This window comes from Globicephala melas, chromosome 19, assembly GCF_963455315.2.
Source record: "Globicephala melas chromosome 19, mGloMel1.2, whole genome shotgun sequence".
Taxonomy (NCBI): Eukaryota; Metazoa; Chordata; class Mammalia; order Artiodactyla; family Delphinidae; genus Globicephala; species Globicephala melas.
Genome location: NC_083332.1, coordinates 7,517,249 through 7,535,144, shown reverse-complemented (window position 1 = coordinate 7,535,144; position 17,896 = coordinate 7,517,249). Strand labels below are relative to the sequence as shown.

At 54.3% G+C, this 17,896-nt stretch overlaps 2 protein-coding genes across 9 annotated transcripts; both read right to left on the bottom strand.

The window, feature by feature from the left end:
• Window positions 1-100: 100 nt before the first annotated feature.
• On the bottom strand, window positions 101-13,442 carry RASIP1 (Ras interacting protein 1). Its single transcript, XM_030873646.2, has 12 exons — window positions 13,213-13,442; window positions 12,836-12,976; window positions 11,555-12,234; window positions 9,364-9,719; window positions 5,650-6,303; window positions 4,907-4,944; window positions 4,523-4,674; window positions 4,301-4,404; window positions 2,661-2,904; window positions 2,283-2,455; window positions 1,091-1,238; window positions 101-540 (listed from the first exon to the last, which is right to left on the bottom strand). Exons 2-12 carry the CDS (start codon window positions 12,970-12,972, stop codon window positions 341-343), a joined length of 2,886 nt encoding a protein of 961 aa, XP_030729506.1. The 5' UTR covers window positions 12,973-12,976; window positions 13,213-13,442; the 3' UTR covers window positions 101-340.
• Window positions 13,443-13,590: 148 nt separating this feature from the next.
• On the bottom strand, window positions 13,591-17,532 carry IZUMO1 (izumo sperm-oocyte fusion 1). 8 transcript variants are annotated; one of them, XM_030873669.2, is made up of 9 exons: window positions 16,827-17,528; window positions 16,392-16,466; window positions 15,923-16,009; window positions 15,641-15,661; window positions 15,213-15,293; window positions 14,923-15,023; window positions 14,530-14,683; window positions 13,980-14,187; window positions 13,591-13,737 (listed from the first exon to the last, which is right to left on the bottom strand). In XM_030873669.2, the coding sequence occupies exons 1-9, from the start codon at window positions 17,062-17,064 to the stop codon at window positions 13,611-13,613; spliced, it is 1,092 nt and encodes a 363-aa protein (XP_030729529.1). In that variant the 5' UTR covers window positions 17,065-17,528; the 3' UTR covers window positions 13,591-13,610. The 8 variants fall into 8 exon arrangements, 7 of the variants coding, with proteins under 7 accessions (XP_030729529.1, XP_030729532.1, XP_030729528.1 ...); XR_009559988.1 differs by having other exon boundaries at window positions 14,119-14,233; window positions 14,923-15,293; window positions 16,827-17,532; XM_030873672.2 differs by having other exon boundaries at window positions 14,119-14,187; window positions 14,923-15,293; window positions 16,827-17,530.
• Between the last annotated feature and the right edge of the window lie 364 nt (window positions 17,533-17,896).

Sequence of the window (17,896 nt, the reverse complement as noted above, 5' to 3'; positions counted from 1 at the left end):
GCTGAGGCCGTGGCTATAAATATCACGGAGGATTCGGCAGGAGCCCAATGCTCCAGGCAAGGGCCCTGATGCCTTATTCCACAGAAAATCATCACTACCGCTCCCGAGTCTTAACAATAGAGGCATTGCCAATACCACAGATACCTTTATTGTTCCTGGCACTCAAATTCCCAAACCCATCTTCCCACGGTCCCATCCTCTACTACCCCAAAACTCAAACTCCCAGCATTCCACGCGGAGAAAAACTACAACTCCCAGAAAGCTCTGCGCTCGGACAGGCTCTAGACTCTAGAGAAGCCGATGAATTTTCAAGGTTCGCGCGCTCGTTTGCTATTGGTTTTCAAGGAGGCGTGGCCACGGGAGGTCCGTGGCGGTGATTGGCCGGCAGTTCCTGCTGCTCAAGATCCCAGAGGAGGCGGCGGAGCCTGCGCAGTTCACGGTGCAGGGCGTCGTCCGTCACAGGACCGGTGAGGCTGAGGCGCGAGCTGCCCAAGGGCAGGATGAGGGGAGGATGGGAGGAGAAGCTTTCGAAGATGTCCCCTATGAGACCGAAGAAGTCGGAGTTAAATTCTGAAAATGGGCGTGAGGCAGCAGTGTCGGGGATAGCCGAGACTGCGTCACGCCCGAAGAAAGGAAAAAAACCCCGGCAACTACTGGAGCAGGGTCCCCTCAAACGCGACTCTTGGGAGTCCCCAAGCATCATGGGAGCTGTAGTTCAGACTATGAAAGGCCACCGTTGCCTGGGAAACGGGCGATATAGTTGGGTTCTTGGGTCCATTAGGGAGGAAGGACTGGGAACTTCGTTGTACAGTTTCCTTAGAGTGGAGGGGCCTCGAACTCGGCCTCCTAGGTGAGGAGGAAAGAGGGAAAGGGGGAAAGAGGCTGGGAACCTGAACCGCTGCAAAAAAAATAAGGAGCTGGGGGCTTGAACTCCTGTATCCTGGGATCCTGCACTTAGATCCCGGGGCAGGAGAGGGTTAGGGGTCCAGAATCTTGGACCAGGAGGAAGGAGTTGGGGCTATGGATCCCTAGGTCCTGAGGACAGAAGAAAGCTGACAGCCCCAATGCCTCTGTCCCTATTTCTCCTCACCTGTGTCCACAGCATCTCGCTCTGCAGGGGGAGGATCCCAGGCAGGTGGAGGCCCGCGGCCAGGACCCAGCTGGTAGTGGCTGAGCAGATGGTGGAGCTGAGCAGGGGTCAGCGTGGGGTGGTCAGTTCGTAGGCTGCTCCATGAAGCCTGGTGGGAAGATGAGGTGAAAAGTCCACGATCATTATGGGGCAGCTGAGAAATCCTAAGTGGAAGGCCCTCCATAGAAGAGGGCATGGATGTAGTGGGTAGACAGTGATGTCTGTGCAATGTTTTCCAGGTACTGTGAGACATGGTTGTCACCAAAGTGATAGTGGGAAAAGGCATACCCTCAGCTTTAAAAAAGAAAAATGTGATTTGCTTTGGAATACATGAGGAGGTAGGAGCAGGCAGGGGTGGAGAAGAAACAAAACTGACCATTAGTTTATGTTACTGTGTGCATAGGTGTTCATTATTCTACTGGGGCTACTTTTTGTAACTGTTTGAAAATTTCTGTACCTAACCTAGATCTAGGCAACAGAATCATCACTGTGGTTAAAACAAGAAACTCAACCCAGATTGCCTGGGTTCAAAAGTCCCAGGCTAGTCATTACCTTCTTGCAAACCCTGTGCCTCAGTTTCCTCACCTGTAAATTGGGGGAGAACAGGAACTACCTAACAGGGTTGTTAGGACGATTTAATATGGCAAGATTGTAAAGTACACAGAACTCTGACTGGTGCTTATTAAATGCTCTGTAGAAGTTTGATAAATAAAAGTAAATAAATGAAATCAAGTGACCTAGCCTGCCTGATGCTCAGTTTCTTTGTCTGAACAAAATTGTCAATTAATAACCTACTTCATGAGACTTAGTCAGCATTCAGTGAGAAGGGCTAAACACAGTATCTGGCGTGTAGTTTACGTTCAATGAATGTTTTAAACGTCACATTCCTTGGTCCCATACCAGACTTCCTGAATCAGCATGTCTGAGGGAGGGGACCCTGGAAACTATTATTAATAAGTCCAGCTGGGATTCAGATGCAGCCAAAATTGGACATTTATGTGGCTGGCTTCCTTCTAGCTGCTGATGCATCACCCATGGTGTCTGAACTGGGACTGGGGATACCATGGAGTCCAAGGGGAGATCCAAGGGTAAGCTGAATACAGAGGATGGATGAGTGGGATTGGGGACTCAGAGGTCAGGGGTCAGGAGTCACCTTGAGCAGGGAGGTGCGAGGCACACAGAGCAGGTTCACAGCTATGGAGAGTTTCCGGAAGAACTCAGTGGCAATGTCACCCAGCCCGGCCCCCTGCAGCCAGTCCAAGACAAGGTCCAGGTTGGTTCGGATTTGGACAGCTCGGGACCATTGATAGAAAGGTCGGCCTTGACCTGTGGGGGAACGGTGTGAAAAGCAATGGGTGCACGGACTCTGCCCTCCTGCCTCCCAGACCTTTCCTATTCTTCAGCTTGGGATCTGGAGCTTCCTCTCCAGAGTCCCTAAAGATGAGGCCTGAGCCTCTGATGTGTCTTAACTGATGCAGGTCTCAGTGGCTCCTGTCTCTGCTTCCCGGACCCTTTCCAGACCAACCCTCACCTCGTTCCATCAGCGAGTTGAGAAGGGATGCATTGGAGAAGAAGAACAAGTAGCCGAAAGTCTGAGACACAAGGTCCGGGTGCAGCTCGCACTGGCTGGTCAGTTCCAGGGCAGCTTGAAACACGCCCAGGGTAGGTCTCAACCCTGGAGGCATGGCCCCCAGCTCGGCTCCAGGCCCCGGCAGCTCTGCCCCAGCTGTGAAAGGGTTACTATCCAGGAGAGCAGGCAGCGTTGAATACAGAGTCTGAGGAGACACAGAGATGCAAACAAGGGATCGGACTACAACTCCCTGGAAGCTTCAGGGTAGTAGAGCATGAAGGTACTGGGGAGCTCCACCAAAGTCTTCTGGGAATTGTAGTCCATTCTACCTTCAACATCCCAAAGGTCTCCATGAGCAAAATCCTACTTTCCAGATAGGTTCCTAGCATTCATCAGGCCTGGGATACCTCAAGTTTAAGAAAGGCTTTCCAGAAGTGTCTTGGGTATTTTAAGACCACCTCTGATGTAGTTCTCAACAGAGACAGCTCAAGGAGGACAAAGGACGTTGAAAAAAGAGGCTCCCTTCAATCAAAGAATTATTTATCCAGAATTCCCGAAGGAAAGGAAAAGAATGGAGAGTCAGGAAGTGGGAGTGGGGTGGCAGGTAGCCAGTGGAAAGTGAGATCAGGCCAAGGACAGGAAATGAGGTCAGAGCCAAAGAAGAAATAAAACCACACTTGGCAGGGATGTACAGGAAGTGAAGCCTAGGAGGAAAGGGCTTCACAAATCAAGGCTGCTCAAGGAACATAGAGACTACCTGTCGCAAAATATCCCCTTTCATTCTACAGATAAGGAATGAGGCCCACCATAAGACAGAAACCCTGAGAATTCCAAGAAGCAATATTAAGTTCAGGAGTGCGGGTGGTGGGACTTCCCTGGTGGCACAGTGCATAAGACTCCATGCTCCCAATGCAGGGGGCCCAGGTTCAATCCCTGGTCAGGGAACTAGATCCCACATGTGTGCTGCAACTAAGAGTTCACATGCCAAAACTAAGGAGCCCACCTGCCGCAACTAAGGCCCAGCACAACCAAATAAATAAATATTAAAAAAAAAAAAAGAGTGGTGGTGGGGGACTGGGGCAGGAAGCAGGCCCTACAGGATGGGCACTCCAGGGAGAAAAAGGCTTGTGGCTCAGAAAAGGGAATGAATTCAAAGCTATAGGAAGTGAGGTCAGCAAACACAGAAAGTGAGGACTGAATAAAGAGGTTTAATTTAAATGACAGTGCCTAGTATTATTTGATCTATATCTATCTATCTATCTATCTAACTTATCAGTGACTTAAGACTGGACTTAGAAAACAGTAGCTTGAGAAAGTGGTAACAGTGATATAACCAGGCAGTGAAGTCAGCCTATGAGGAGGGGATAGTTGCAGAGACAGGAAGAGAAGTCAGGAAGGCAGGAAGTGATGTAAGCTCAAACAGGAACTGGTACCAGAACAGCAAAGTGTGAGGTGGGGGAGGGGCTGGGACATGGGAAGTGATGTCAGAAGCAGGAAATGTTGCTAGGTCAAATAAGAAGTGACACCAGATGTAGTTCATGTGATGTAGTTCAAACAGGAAGTGATGCTATACCAAACAGGAAGCAGGGATCAAGGCCAACCTTGGTGAGGTAGTAGACAGACTGCTGGAAGGTACACATGATGACCTCATCCAGGAGGGCCATAGCCTCGTCGCACAATTCCAAGTCATTGCAGAGCTGTGGGTCTGAGGACAGGCACAGGAGTGAGAGGGAGAACCAGAGGCTGCCAGGCAGAAGCCCAGGTCCCCAGGTGCAGGGAACGGCAGGAGGCTTGGACAAGCATGGGCCTGGGTCAGAGCTCACCCTCCTGGTCGGCCTCCTTCTCCATCTCTAGCACCTTCTCCTGCACAAAGCTCAGCAGCTCCGTGGTGTTGGCCATCCATAGCATGAGTGGCCGCAACTCCACAGACACAGCCTCAGGGGTCAAGGGCACCTCAGGAACCCCCTCAGGGTGGCTGGGAAAAGGGGAAGGGACTTGGAATCCTTGCCCAATTCCCCCCCCAAATATGTCCAAGCCCCGAGATCTGGGTCTAACTGGGGTCAGAGTCCAACCCTCATTTCACAACTAGAAAAGTTGAGTCCCAAAGAAGCTTGCACTAAAACATGCAAGGAAATGTGAACATAGAACTGGCTGCGAATCCTGACCCCCACATCACTCTAGACCCTTCTCCCCAGAGTTTCTCTTACTTTTCTGGCTGACGGTCTCCAATTTCCTTAATCTTTTCCTGTGGAACAGTAAGATCAGAATTAAGGTGAGGTGGATGAGGAAGAGAGGCCTATGAGTTAATGCCCTGAGTTTTCCTTTTTGACAAGAGACTCTCCCCAATTTTCAAATGGACTCTGATCCTCAAGCTTCAGAATAGTCAATCCTCTTCTTACAGTTTAAAACACACACACCTATGATTAATGGTGGTCTGTCTCCCTTTAGGTCTACTTCTGCTCAAATGGAGTTTCCCCCTATTCAAAAACAACCTCCTAAACCTTTCTTCTAACTAGGCCCCAGCTCAATAGGATGGAACTTTCCCCGCCTCCCCCACCCCCAACTCTGAATGGCTTCTCCCTGGCAGTTCCATCTGCTGGTCCAGTGGGTTTGTTCTCACTCGCCTCCAAGAATGGTCTCGCCCACTACGGCTCCAACCTTCAGGGATCTCTTCCCCTACCCCATCTCCCAGGATGGTTTCTTCCAATATCCCCCGGCTGCAAAGATAGGTACTACTGTACTGTCTTCTCTTAAAGCACTGTGGATTAATCCACAGCTCCCAGCATCCCTTGGGGCCCCTTGCTTAATAGCCCAAGCCCCCTCCTGAGGTATCCTGGGAGATGTAGTTTTGTCCTGCCCAACTACGGAACTAAGGTTGGAGGTGGCTAGAGGAGGCTCGGGAAAGGAGTTGGGGCGCAGATGGGACTGGACGCAGGTTGGCAGTGCTCACCCAGACAGCCTCCTTGATGAGACGGGCCAGGCGGCCCAGCAGGCGCGGCAGGTGGCCCAGCTCCAGCTCCCGAGCTGAGTGCTGCACACACAGCGCCAGCAGCGTGGCGGGCCCCAGGGGCGGCAGGTCCCCGGCACCGGCGGCCGCGGCACGCACGATCTCACCCAGCAGCGCCTCTTCCTCGCGCGGCCGAAAGCGCAGCACGGGCTCGCGGCCGTCCAGGTAGGCCGCTAGTGCCTCACCACGCTCCTGCAGGCCACGGCCACACAGGCGGCAAGAGAAAGCCCAGCCGGGGCCCGGCGGTGTGGCCCCGGGGCGTGCGGGCAGCCACGGAGGCCTCGCCGGCCCCGCGCCCCCAGCGCGGGGGTCCTTGTACATGAACAGGAAGTGCTCACCGAGCCCCAGCAGGTCGCCCGGATGCAGCTCAGTCTCCCGCAGCAGGAGGCACCCATTGTGCGTGACCGGGGCTCCCCGTGATGGGCGCACCATCGCCGGGGGCTCAGGACCTGCGCGCACTGTGCAGTGACGCGGCAGGATGTCCGGGGCGTTGAGAAAGGTGTCTACATACGGGGCTGGGGACCCGCCGCGGGCCGAGGAGTTCCCACCCCGGCCGAACACGTGCTGCTCCCGAGTCATCACATACACCACGAAGTCCTGGAGGGAAAGTGAAGATGCACTAAAGGACACCACTCCACGAGGACTGGATGCTTCTGAGGAAATCCCTTACCCACAGTTGACCAGATCCCTTGAATGAGCACTTCCAAGGAGATCTCCTGGGATCCCAAAGGACTCACCAATTACCTCCGACCTCCCATGAGTGGACTCTTCAAAGGCACTTCCTATGGTGAACTGTCCCATAACATCCATCCTGAAGACTGGATACGAGGAAACCCCTTTCCTGACATGGGCTCTACCATTTCCCTCCCTCAAAGAATGGATGCTTCCCGGGAGATCTTTTTCCAATGGATTCTCCCATCTTCTCACCTCCTCTGAATGGACTCCTTCAAGCCAATCCCTTCCTACAGTGGATTCTCCCATAACATCCAGCCCAAAGAATGGGTGCTTCCAAGGACACCACATCTCCATTACTAAAATGGACTGTCCCACTACCCTCACCCTCTAAGAATGGACCTTCCCAAGGAAACCTTCTTTCTCCTAGGAACTCTCCCATTTCCCTACCCTAGTCCCCACTTGCCCATCATTCCACCCCTGTGATGGAGGCTTTCAAAGACATTTCCCCTTCCAATAATAGTTTCTCTCAATATTCCCAAAGCAAGGATACCTTTAAAGAGACTTCCCCTTTGAACAAAGGTTTCTTCCATTATCTCTACCCCATGAATGTACACTTCCAAGGAGACCCACTTTCTGTAATGGACTCTCATTTTTTCCCACCCCATGAATTTACTTCCAAGGAGCCGTAATTCTACAACGGACTCACCTATTCCCCCCACTCCCAGGATGGAGGATTCCAAAGACACTCTCCCTCCCATCAACGGATGCTCTCAATATTCCCATCCCCAAAAAGGACGTCTCCAAGGAGATCTCCATACAGTGGCACTTCTAGTAACCCCATCTTATAAATAGATGTTTTCAAGGAGACCCTCTTCTTATAATGGAGTGTCCCATTTCATCCACCAGATGAAGAGGTGCATTCCAGAAGACCCCTTCCTAAAAATGACTCTCCCATCTGCATCCTATAAAAATGGAAGCACTCTGTCTGACCCCCTTCCTAAAGTAGACACTTCTGTTCCCCATTCATGTCTGAGAAAACAGTCATCCTGATATCCATAAATCCCCTCCCTACACTGAACTCTCTCCCACTACCTCCACCCCATGAATGCACATTTCTAAATTTCCTTACTACAATGTATTGGTTCATTTGCCTCTTGAGAAATATGGATCTTTCCATATTTCTGATCACCTTCTGAAGGTAGAATCTCCTATTTTTCATCCCTGTCTGGAGGAATGGAATGATCCTGACTACCCGAACCCCCTTTTTACAATGGGCTCCCCTGTTCCTTAACCCAAGAAGGGGTTCTTCCACTGCACCTCATATGAACTCTCACATTACAGACACCCACGAATAGATGAATGCAAAGAAATTCCTCTCTACAAGAGATTCAACAATTACTCCTGTTCCCAAGGAACGGACACTTCCAATGAAGCCTCTTACAAAGAAATTTCTCATGAATCCCATCTGAAAGAATGGATGTTTCCAATGTTTCCCTCTCTTCCCATAACGTACTTTCTTATATTCCCAGAATAGATCCTTCCAATTTGACCACCTTTCCTAAATAGAGCCTCCTATTCACCAACCTTGTCTGGAGGAATGGGCTGTTATAATATATACAAACCCCTTCCTACAATGAACTTTCCCTGTCCTGTTGCCCCAGCAAGGAAGAATGAATTCCTCCAATGCAAGTTCTTTGAATAGTTTTAACCTCTCACCCATATACACAGCCAAGTGACCTAACCCAGATGGATCCCTCTCTGAGAGTAAAAATGGAACTGTTCAGTAAACTCCACCACCTTCCAGAGTGGGCTTTCCCATTGATTCCAGTTGTACCTGTTGAGCTTGGCTGTACCACTGTTACCCAAAGGTGGACAAAACCATAAGAATGATTCTCCTAATTATCATACACACACACACACGAATATTTCCAATAATACATTACATTTCTTTAATGAAATAACTTACCACTGGCCCCCAACCACTAATCCTTTCTTTCTCTAGTTCCCCAACACTCAAACAAGTTCTCCTATTGCCACTCATATATGTAAAATAAAAGTATCACTACCACCTGTCCCCATCAACAATGTTCACAATCGTTCCAAAGTAAACCATCAACTTTAAAAAATGATTTAGGGACTTCCCTGGTGGTCCAGTGGTAAAGAATTCGCCTTCCAATGCAGGGGACTCGGGTTCGATCCCTGGTCGGGGAACTAAGACCCCACATGCTGCGGGGCAACTAAGCCCGCGTGCTGCAAAGTACGGAGTCCGCGCGACACAACTAGAGAGAAGCCCTTGCACCGCAACGAAGTGTCCGCGCCCGCAACAAGAGATCCCGCATGCCGCAACTAAGACCCAAGACCGCCAAAAATAAAAATTAATTAATTAAATATTCTTTAAAAAATGATTCAATCCACTCCTCCTAAGACAACATAGGCTTACCCCGAACAAGATTCCAGGCATCAATCAAATTATCTCCCTCCCCAGAAGATACTCTTCCATTACTCTCCCTCAAGAAAGAGAGGCCTCCAAGAAGATCTTTCTAAAATAGGCTCTCCCAGGAGTTACGGCTGGGCATGGACTAGTGGTTAGAATTCCGGGCTTTCACTGCTGTGGCCCGGGTTCAATCCCTGGTCGGGGAACTGAGATCCCGCAAGTCGCACAGTGCGGGAAAATAAAATAAAATATAAAATAAAGTGGGCTCTCCCATTCTCCCTGGAGGAAGACACTGCTTTCTCCCAACTTTGAAAGAAATGAATCATCGCCTACTTGCCCCTCCAGTGAAATCCTTCTCCGACATCTATCTCCACCACTCCCATTCTCTTCTCTGATATTATCTCCTACTCTGGAACCTGGCTGGGACCGTACCTTCCAACATACCTGAAACTAACGCGACCCACGGGATTCTGGGAGTTGTAGTTTTGCCGCCCATTCAACCAAAGGGTGGGGCATAGGTCTCTCTCGTTAGGTCAGGTTGCGCTTACCTGGGCGTCCTGGTAGCCCTGCAGCAGCAGGAAGTAGGGGCGGTTGCTGGGGGCCTGGATGAGGCACTGGGTCAATTGATCGAAGTCGCCGGGGTCTACAGGTCCGATTTGGGCATCGGCTGCCCCTGGGGCCATGCTAAGTGCCTGCTGCCTGCGCTCCTGCTGCCGCCGCCTCCGACCCTGCAGACTGAGCTCCGATACGCTGCGCCGCAAGGACAGGTTTTCCGAGCGCTCCTTGCCCCCGGACCCAGCCGAGGGCCCTGACCCCGACCCCGGGCCGGGACTGGCCAGCGCCGCCCCACCTGACGCCGCGCGGGAGCGGTTCTTCTGTGGCCGCCACGAGGGGGCGCCCGTGCCTGCCGAGAGAGATGGAGAAAGATGAGACAGAGACTGGAAAGAGCTAGAGATTCTAAAGACAATTGGCTGCAAAGAGGTGAGGCTGCTTCCCACATTTAGGTTTTTGCATATGCTGTTCCCTGTGCCTGGAACATACTTCCTGCTTGACTCCTACCCATCTTGTAATTTCAGCTCATAAATTCATTCATTCTGGGCTTCCCTGGTGGCGCAGTGGTTGAGAGTCCACCTGCCAATGCAGGGGACACGGGTTCGAGCCCTGGTCTGGGAAGATCCCACATGCCACGGAGCAACTAGGCCCGTGAGCCACAACTACTGAGCCTGCGCGTCTGGAGCCTGTGCTCCGCAACAAGAGAGGCCACGATAGTGAGAGGCCCGTGCACCGCTATGAAGAGCGGCCTCCGCTTGCCACAACTAGAGAAAGCCCTCGCACATAAACGAAGACCCAACACAGCCCAAAATAAATTAATTAATTAATTTTTAAAAAATTCATTCATTCTTTCAGTTAATATTTTTTGAGCCCCTACTATGTGCCAGGCACTGTTCTAGGCACTAGAACTGTTCACGAAGAACCGAGAAGATACTGCCCCAAGGAAAGCAGAAACCACCTCCTCTTGAACACCCTTCCCTGACATTCCAAGTCGAAGCAGAGAAGGGCACCACTGGCACTCCGAACTTTGTCACACACAGCCCTGGCATCTAGTAGGTGCCCAGTGGAAATGAGCTGAATGAGTGAACTGATGTTTTTCTCACTGGGCTGTGAAATCTAGAAGGTCGGGAACTTGTCAATGTCCCCACTGTATTCCCCCAGGGCCCTAAATAATGTGTGGCCCACAGAAGGTGTTCAGTGAATGCTTTTTGGAAAAAAAAAAAAAAAAGGAAAAGAAAAAAAGACAATGATGGTTATAATTGCATTCTTTATTTAGCAACTACTATGTGCCAAACCCTGTGCTAAACCCCTTTATATGCATTATATCATTGAATCTTCGCCTAGGATTTTGCTGGGTTTAACCGGCGAAGAAAGCCCATGAGTGTAACTGCTACACCACTCTATCTCTCAAAGGGAGACTCGGGAACAGAAAAGCTGTGAGAAGGCTCCCTGAGCAGACACTATCTTTGTGATCCCAGCCCCACCCCTGCCAGACTGTGCCCCCTCCTTTGTTATTTCATCACAGGTGCACCTCCTGTTCCAGGCCGGGCCTTCTCAAATACTAGGCCCCCAAGTAGCCTGGTCGTTGGCCAATACAAATACCGCTTCATTTCCGGTGCACCACCCTCAGGCCCCCACTCAGGCTTTGCAGCCAACCCAGCCTAAGGTCACCTGGTCCAAGGCCCACCCTTCTGAAGCTCCGCCCTTTCTTAGGCCCTGATCTAATAGCCCATTTCTTCACCTTCCAAGCGCGTCCCCCTTCTAGCTTCCATTCACATAGGCCCTGCCCCTCACGAGCCAATTCAGCCTACTACTGAGAGGCCATCTGCCATCAGGACCACTCATCTGCCCCGCGCAATATCTCTGCCTTCCTATTACTCCATTCCGAGGCCCCGCCCCAGCATCGCAGGCCCCGCCCATCAACTCTGCACCTATCCCAAGAGCAAAGTCCTCGAGCCTAGGCCATCTGGCTGACCTAGGTCCTGCCCCACCTCCGCCTTCCCCTAGACCCAGTGCTATAGGTCCCGCGCAGTCCCCGTCCCGCGGACCCCTCCCCCGGCGCCCGCCATCCTGTCCCAACAGTCCCTCAGGCCCCGCCCACACTGGCTCCGCCCCAAGTCCCACCCATCCCTCCGCAGGCCCCGCCCCCAGAATCCGGCTTCCCCACCCCACCCACCCCCAGCTCACCGTCGCCGTCTGCCGCTCCGAAGGCCTCCTGCTCCAGGCGGCGCGCCTCCTCGCGGCCGCGCAGCTCGAAACGCCGCGCCCAGCCGGGCCGCGCCCGCCAAAGCTCCTGCACCAGCAGTGGGCGCTCCGAGTCGCCCAGAACTCGCAGGTGCTCCGCCCGCCACTCGCCGCTGCCAATGGTGCCCGCCGCGGGCCGGCCCAGCGCGTCGCACAGCGCGAAGGCGTCCACGCAGCTGCTCTCGCCGGGGCCGCTGCCGGGGCTGCCGGCCAGACCGTAGCGCTCCAGCGCCTCGGCCACCAGCTCGCGCGCCGTGGAGCGCGCCGTGGCCAGCACGCTCTTGTAGTTGGCGCCCGAAGCCAACCCGGCGCCGAAGATCTTGAGGACCCCCGGGGGCGCCGTGGCGCGGGCGGCCAGTGGCGGCTCGGGGGCCACGCCCGCCGCCAGCTCCGGCAGCTTCTTCTCGCTGGCCCAGCGCTGCGCGGCCCCCGGAGTCCCGGGGGCTCCCGCGCCACCGGACCCCGTGGTCCCCGAGCCCCGAAAGAGCTGAGAGATGCGCTTGGCGCGGCTCCCTGAGGCTCCCCCGGCTGCCTTGACCGCGCCCACTCGCCGCAGCTCCACGTGCGGCGGCGGCGGGGGCAGTGGCTCGCTGCTGCGGCTCCCCGTGTCCGAAGACGAAGACCTGGGAGCCCACCGGCGAGCAGAGACACGGGAGAGAGATCCAGAAAGACATGCAGAGACGGGGGTAGGGGTTAGAGAAAGAGAGAGGTGGGCAGAGACCCAGAGTGGGGGGGGGCGGGGAGGAACAGAGACCCAGAAAGGGAGGGACAGACACCCAGAGATAGTGGGGGACAAGCACCCCCAGAAGGACGAGAGACGCGAGGTGTATAGAGATGGGGGGTGGCGTGGGCAGAGGCCAGAGGCAAAGAGAGAGCGAAGGAGAGAAAATAAATAAATAAAGGCGAGTCCCACAGAAGGAAATTCCAAGAGGTGAGCAGGGAGAGGAGGAAGGTGAACCAAACCGCTACTCCTACTGTGTCCCTATCCCCGTGTCCACTGGCCTAAGCCCATCTCCAGGCCCAGCACTTCCCTCACCGGACCCTATATCACTGGGGCCCACTGTCCCCTACCGCCTGCCATCTCACTTGCCCATTCAGGACAGGAACTGGAGCCAACTCTTTCCGGTTCCCTGGCATTACCCAGTGCAGGGACTGGGTCATAAACAGGGACAGATGGGAGGCAGGTGGGGCAGGGGCAGGAGCCGTGAGGAGGTGGGTACTCACTTGACAGAGACAGCGCTGGGCCAGCGTCGACCCAGCTTGGCCAGTTGCTTCCTGGGAGAATTGATCCACAGGCCCACCGGGAGATGGAGCTTCCCAAAGCGGGGGCTTCCGCCCTCCTTCCGCTCACCAGATAGCATGGCCCTAAGGGAGGGTGGATAAAGCCCCGGCTCCTGAGGCCTTGAGAGGTAGGGATGGGGTGAAGGGGGACCTGGACTCCTGAGTCAGAGGGAGGAGGGGTCTGGGACCCAGCCTCCAGAATCTGGGCGGAGGAGGGGATGGGAGCCTGGATTGCTGGTTGCTGGGATAGGGGGTAGCTGGGGACTGACTCCTGGGTCTGAGGGAGGAGGGTGCTGGACTCCTGGGTCCCCAGCTCTTACCCTGCTTCGGGTCCCGGCAGCACCCGGGGGCCCTGGCTCCGCTTGCCCTGGTTGGTTCCTGACCCCGCTGCTCCTGTTCAGCCTTTGCCTCTGCCCCAGCTCCCAGCACTGGGTGGGGGACAGGAAAAGGCAAGAGGAAACCGGCAGGAAGAGCGGGGAGGGGGCGTCCTGTGAGGGGACCGGGCCTGGGGGAGGAGACCTGGGGAAGGCTGGCCCGGCCCCACTCCTTGATTCTGGAATTACATCGCAGCCAGTTGGCCCCTTCCAGGACCCACAGGACCAGGTTCCCAGCCCCTCCTCCCTCAGACAGAAGACCATCCCCAGGCTTCCCTAGGGGAACCAAAAGTTAGAATCAGTCCGGAGGAGTGAGTCAGATACTTAGACAACCAGATAAATATTTATTTTCTCCTTGATTCTTTGGCCTTTTCTTCTGAAACCTCAGAGTCCTGAGCAGCTCCACGGCCAGTGCTGAACCAGGAGGACTTTATGAAATCGATCACTTTCCCAGACCGAGATAAAAGTATCCTGGTTGGGGTATAAATAGCAGAAACAAGGTTAGGTCCTAATGAGGGAGGAACACCCCTCTCGGCTTCCCTATGTTTGATCTTATTCTAGCAGTTATCCAAGCTTCGCCCTCCTAGGTAAGCCCCGCTCCCGGAGGAAGTCCGGCTCTCAGCGCTCCTTGGCTGGAGACCCCCTTCTGTATTAGGTAGTTGGAAGCCCCCGCCCCTCGCTCCAAGCCCTGCCTTCTTCAGTGGGCGGCTCACACGGTGGCAACACTGGCTATCAGCACGACAAAGCCCCAGATCAGCAGCCCGACCAGGCGGCTCCTCAGTACTTTCTCTGGCTTCGGAGACTGTGACTGGAGGGTTGTGGCCGTCTGGGGGCGATCCAAAGTCACCTCACCTGGGGCCACCTCATCCTCGGTTTCAGTGTTTGGTGACGGTATCTCCTCCACGATTCTTTTGGGCAATACTGATAGAACAGGGTTAAGGAGCAGTCCTGGGAGGGCGCGAAGGTCCTGCCAAGGCCAAGGCAAGCTCTCCCCACAGTAACTTGCCCCAGGACCCAGGCCCTCCGGGACATAATTACGCCTCCAACTGCGTGAAGCCCCAACACACCCACAAGGGAGTCCTGGCCCAGTGGCCAGAGGCCACACTCAGGACAGGAAGCCATACCCTCGTGGCCTGAAACCACACCCCGATGGGAAGTTATGCCCCATAAGCCACGCCCCTGAAGCAGGCCACTCCCCTGAAGCCGCCCCCACACACACACCAGGACCCTGAATCCCACTTCTCTCAACTCCCCAGCACTGACCTGTGACATGAAAATAGATGATCGTGGCTGGACTGGATTGCACGGAGCCCAGCTCGCAGCGATAGGTGCCTGCATCCTTTGGACGCACCATGGTCTTGGTCAGCGTGGGCTCCTTCCCCTTGGACATCAAGGTCTCAGAATTGTTCCGCCAAACCTAAACCCAAGCTCAAGGGGTCACACAGGCCTGGGGAATTCAGGGGTTGGGGAGTACAGGGGTGAGAAGATCACGGGGCTTCAGGGTGTACTGGTCAGGGCATGGGTTCCCAGGGGATCAGAAGAAGCCAAACTTGGTAGGTCATGGGTCATGGGCATTATGGGTGCAGGCCTGTGGATACAGGGGCCAGGGGGCTCATGAAAGCCTGATGGAGTTCAAGGGTAACGGGAGTCTCCCACCCTGTAAAAGCTGTAATCGGTCAGGCCTTGAGAGAGTTTATGCCAGTTGAGCTCACAGTCCAGGATCATATCTTCCATCTGATGGACCTTGACTTTGCGCTCTGGGAATAGGCGGTTACTGTGGGATGCTCTTTCATGGTTCTGGGCCCTCTCCCAACCCCCTTCCACTTGGTCTCGCCCCGCCTTTTCTTGTTGGCTGTCTCCAGTCTCCGACCTCTTTAGACGCTTGATCTCTCCTCTGGCTCCGCCCCTCTTGCGCCAACCCCTCCGGCTGGGCCCAGCTTTCTCACCTCCGCAATTCGAGGACTTTCGACAAGAGTGAACCTGCTTCTGGCAGGTACTGCACCAGATCAGAGGCTGCAACATCAAACCTGAAGGGGCAGGTTCGAGGCGGTGTTCTCCCACTAAGAGGCGGGGCTAAGAGGAGAGGGCAGGGCCAAGGGCTGGGGCGGGCTCAAGAGCCGAATCCTGAGGAGGTCAGCCTGCGGGGCTGGGCTAGAACACAGCCCTGTAGGAAGCCGGTCTAACCAAGCTCAGTAAAGAGTGCAAAAAGTATATGCCCGCTTCCCAACAAGTCCGAGGTGCAGAAGGAATACGGGAGACCCAGGAACCTCTCCACGTGGAGAATGAAAAAACACACAGACCCAAAAGAGGGAGGCTGGGTATTCACGGGGCAGGGATGAGGGATAGAGGACCAGTTCCCATAATCCGGACTCACCACATTTGTTGGGACAAAACGCTGCCTCGGTATAAAGAATTAAAAAAAAAAAAATCAGATTTCTACGTTAAAGGGGATGAGAGAGGGGGTGAAGGAACAGGCTAGGGCTGGGGCTCTTGAGTTCCAGGAAGGAAAGACTTGGGTGTCTGGACCCCTGGGTCTGAGGGAGGAAGGGGTTGGGAGAGCTGATGGATGGGACTCGGAGAAGCAGAAGGCTGGGGTCAGGGACTCTTGGACTGTGAAAAGAGAACGCTGGGATGCCGGCCTCCCATCTTCTCTCACCCGTTTTTTGAAACTGAGCAGCGTAGCTGGCAAAGTTATCCTTTGCCAGGTGCAACGTCCATAACAGCTCCTTCACGAAGAGCTCGCCTGGGAAGAAGCAGGATGACGCAGAGGAGTCCCCACCCCCACCCTCCTGCTCCTCCCAGATGTGAGGCACAGGAAGTTGACCTCTGCCTGCAGAGCGTGGCTTTTGGGTCTCCTCAGGGAAAGACAATACAATTTAATGACCACTTAACATAATGCTGGCCACTGGGCTAAGCAACAACTGGGATGAAGGCTGTGTTATGGTTTCCATTTTAGAGGTGACAAAGCGCTCAACGCCACACAGCTAGGAAACCGGCAGAGCCAGAATTTGAACCTAGGCAGTCTGGTTCCAGAGTCCAGTACCTGACCACCAGACCAGGTGTCACCAGCAATCACTTCCCTGAGAGTTTCTGGAAGCCCTCTCCTGCCCCCTCTGTGCATTTACCTTTTACATCACTGTCCGTGATGCGTTTCAGATCCTTCAGCAAACTCCAAGCTGCCTTTTCCAGTGTGGCCTCATCTGTGGGGGGAGATAAACCCCAGATTCCAAGCATTGCTGTCTCATTGGCTCACCTAGTCTTAGAAACTACAACACCCACGGGGCCAAAGGGCAAGGATTGGCCTGGTAAAGGGATTAACCCACGCCGTTGCCTTCTGGGAGTTGTAGTCTTATTTATTACATATGGAATAAAATTGCAGGATAAAAGGTAGGGAGAACAGTATTTGCCAGCCCTGGGGAACCCCAGAATCTGCATCCCAGCCTTCTCCATTCCCGAAACCAGGAGACTGTACCTCCAGCCCTTTCTCCCCAGCACCTCCCAGTAATCCTAGCCCCAGACCCCTCCTTTCCCAGGACCCAGGAGTCGCACTCCGCCCTCACCGACGACCCCCATATAGGAATCCTCGTCAATCGGCAGGTCCTTGAAAGCTTCCACTGCCTGCTTTACCCTTTTCATCACGTTTTTGTGATGCTTGGCCTCCAGGTGGCCAGGCAGGTAATCCGTCTCCAAGGAGTTCAGCGCCTCCACGACGTTTGGATCACACATGACACAGCCCCGGGCAGGAAGCAGGCAGCCGGCCAGAGCCGCCACCAGGAGGGGGAGCCGCCACGGCCCCATTGCGGCCAGAGCGCGCAGTTCGCGCCGAACTCCGGGGAGGCTCCTCTTACCCCAAACCGAGAAGGTGAACGCTAAACGGAGAGAAACCCTTCCCCGAGACTAATGGAGCCCCAATCTGCAGGGCGCACACTTCTCATTAGAAAACCGAGGAGTCCCGAAGCACTCTAACAGCCGCAGCCCGACCTTGACTCCTGACTGTTGCACCTTCCAACACTAGGGTTCGCTGAAGAGTCCAGGTTCTGAGGGCTTTCAGAGAGGAAGAACAGGCCACTCCTTCCACTCTTTTTCCCTCGACCAAAATTAAAGATTTTGGCGGAGGAGGGTGGTGAGGGTGAGGTTGGTTGCGTGGTATAGACAGTTTTTAACTGGGGCTCACAGCCACGGTTCGCCCCTTACTAATAGGAACTCCCAAGCCTCTGCCTTCCGGCTACCCACGCAGGGCCCCAAATTCCCAAGAGATATTCCCTGAGGTTTCCTTGGCCCCGCCCAGAAGCCCAACTCTTAGCCTGATTGGACCGCAACAAAGGGAGGCCCCGCCCATAGTTCCATGATGTCACAGCCCCCTTTTCAGCCTAGAACTTTCCCAGAGTCTACCGAAGGGGGCTCACCCTGGGGGCTCTGGTTTCCAAGCTAAGGAAAGGGCTTCTAGCCTTCAATCTCCGCCTCTCTCTGGGCCCCAGGACCCAGGCTTTTGGCTAGCTGCCCACGGCCCTCGGAAAACTGTCCTCTAGCCACGAAAACGTGGGAAGTGGTCCTTTCTAGCCCTAGGACTACGACTCCCAGAAGGCCCTGGGGTCTCTCCGTAGGAGATTACTGCAGACAACCCCATAGC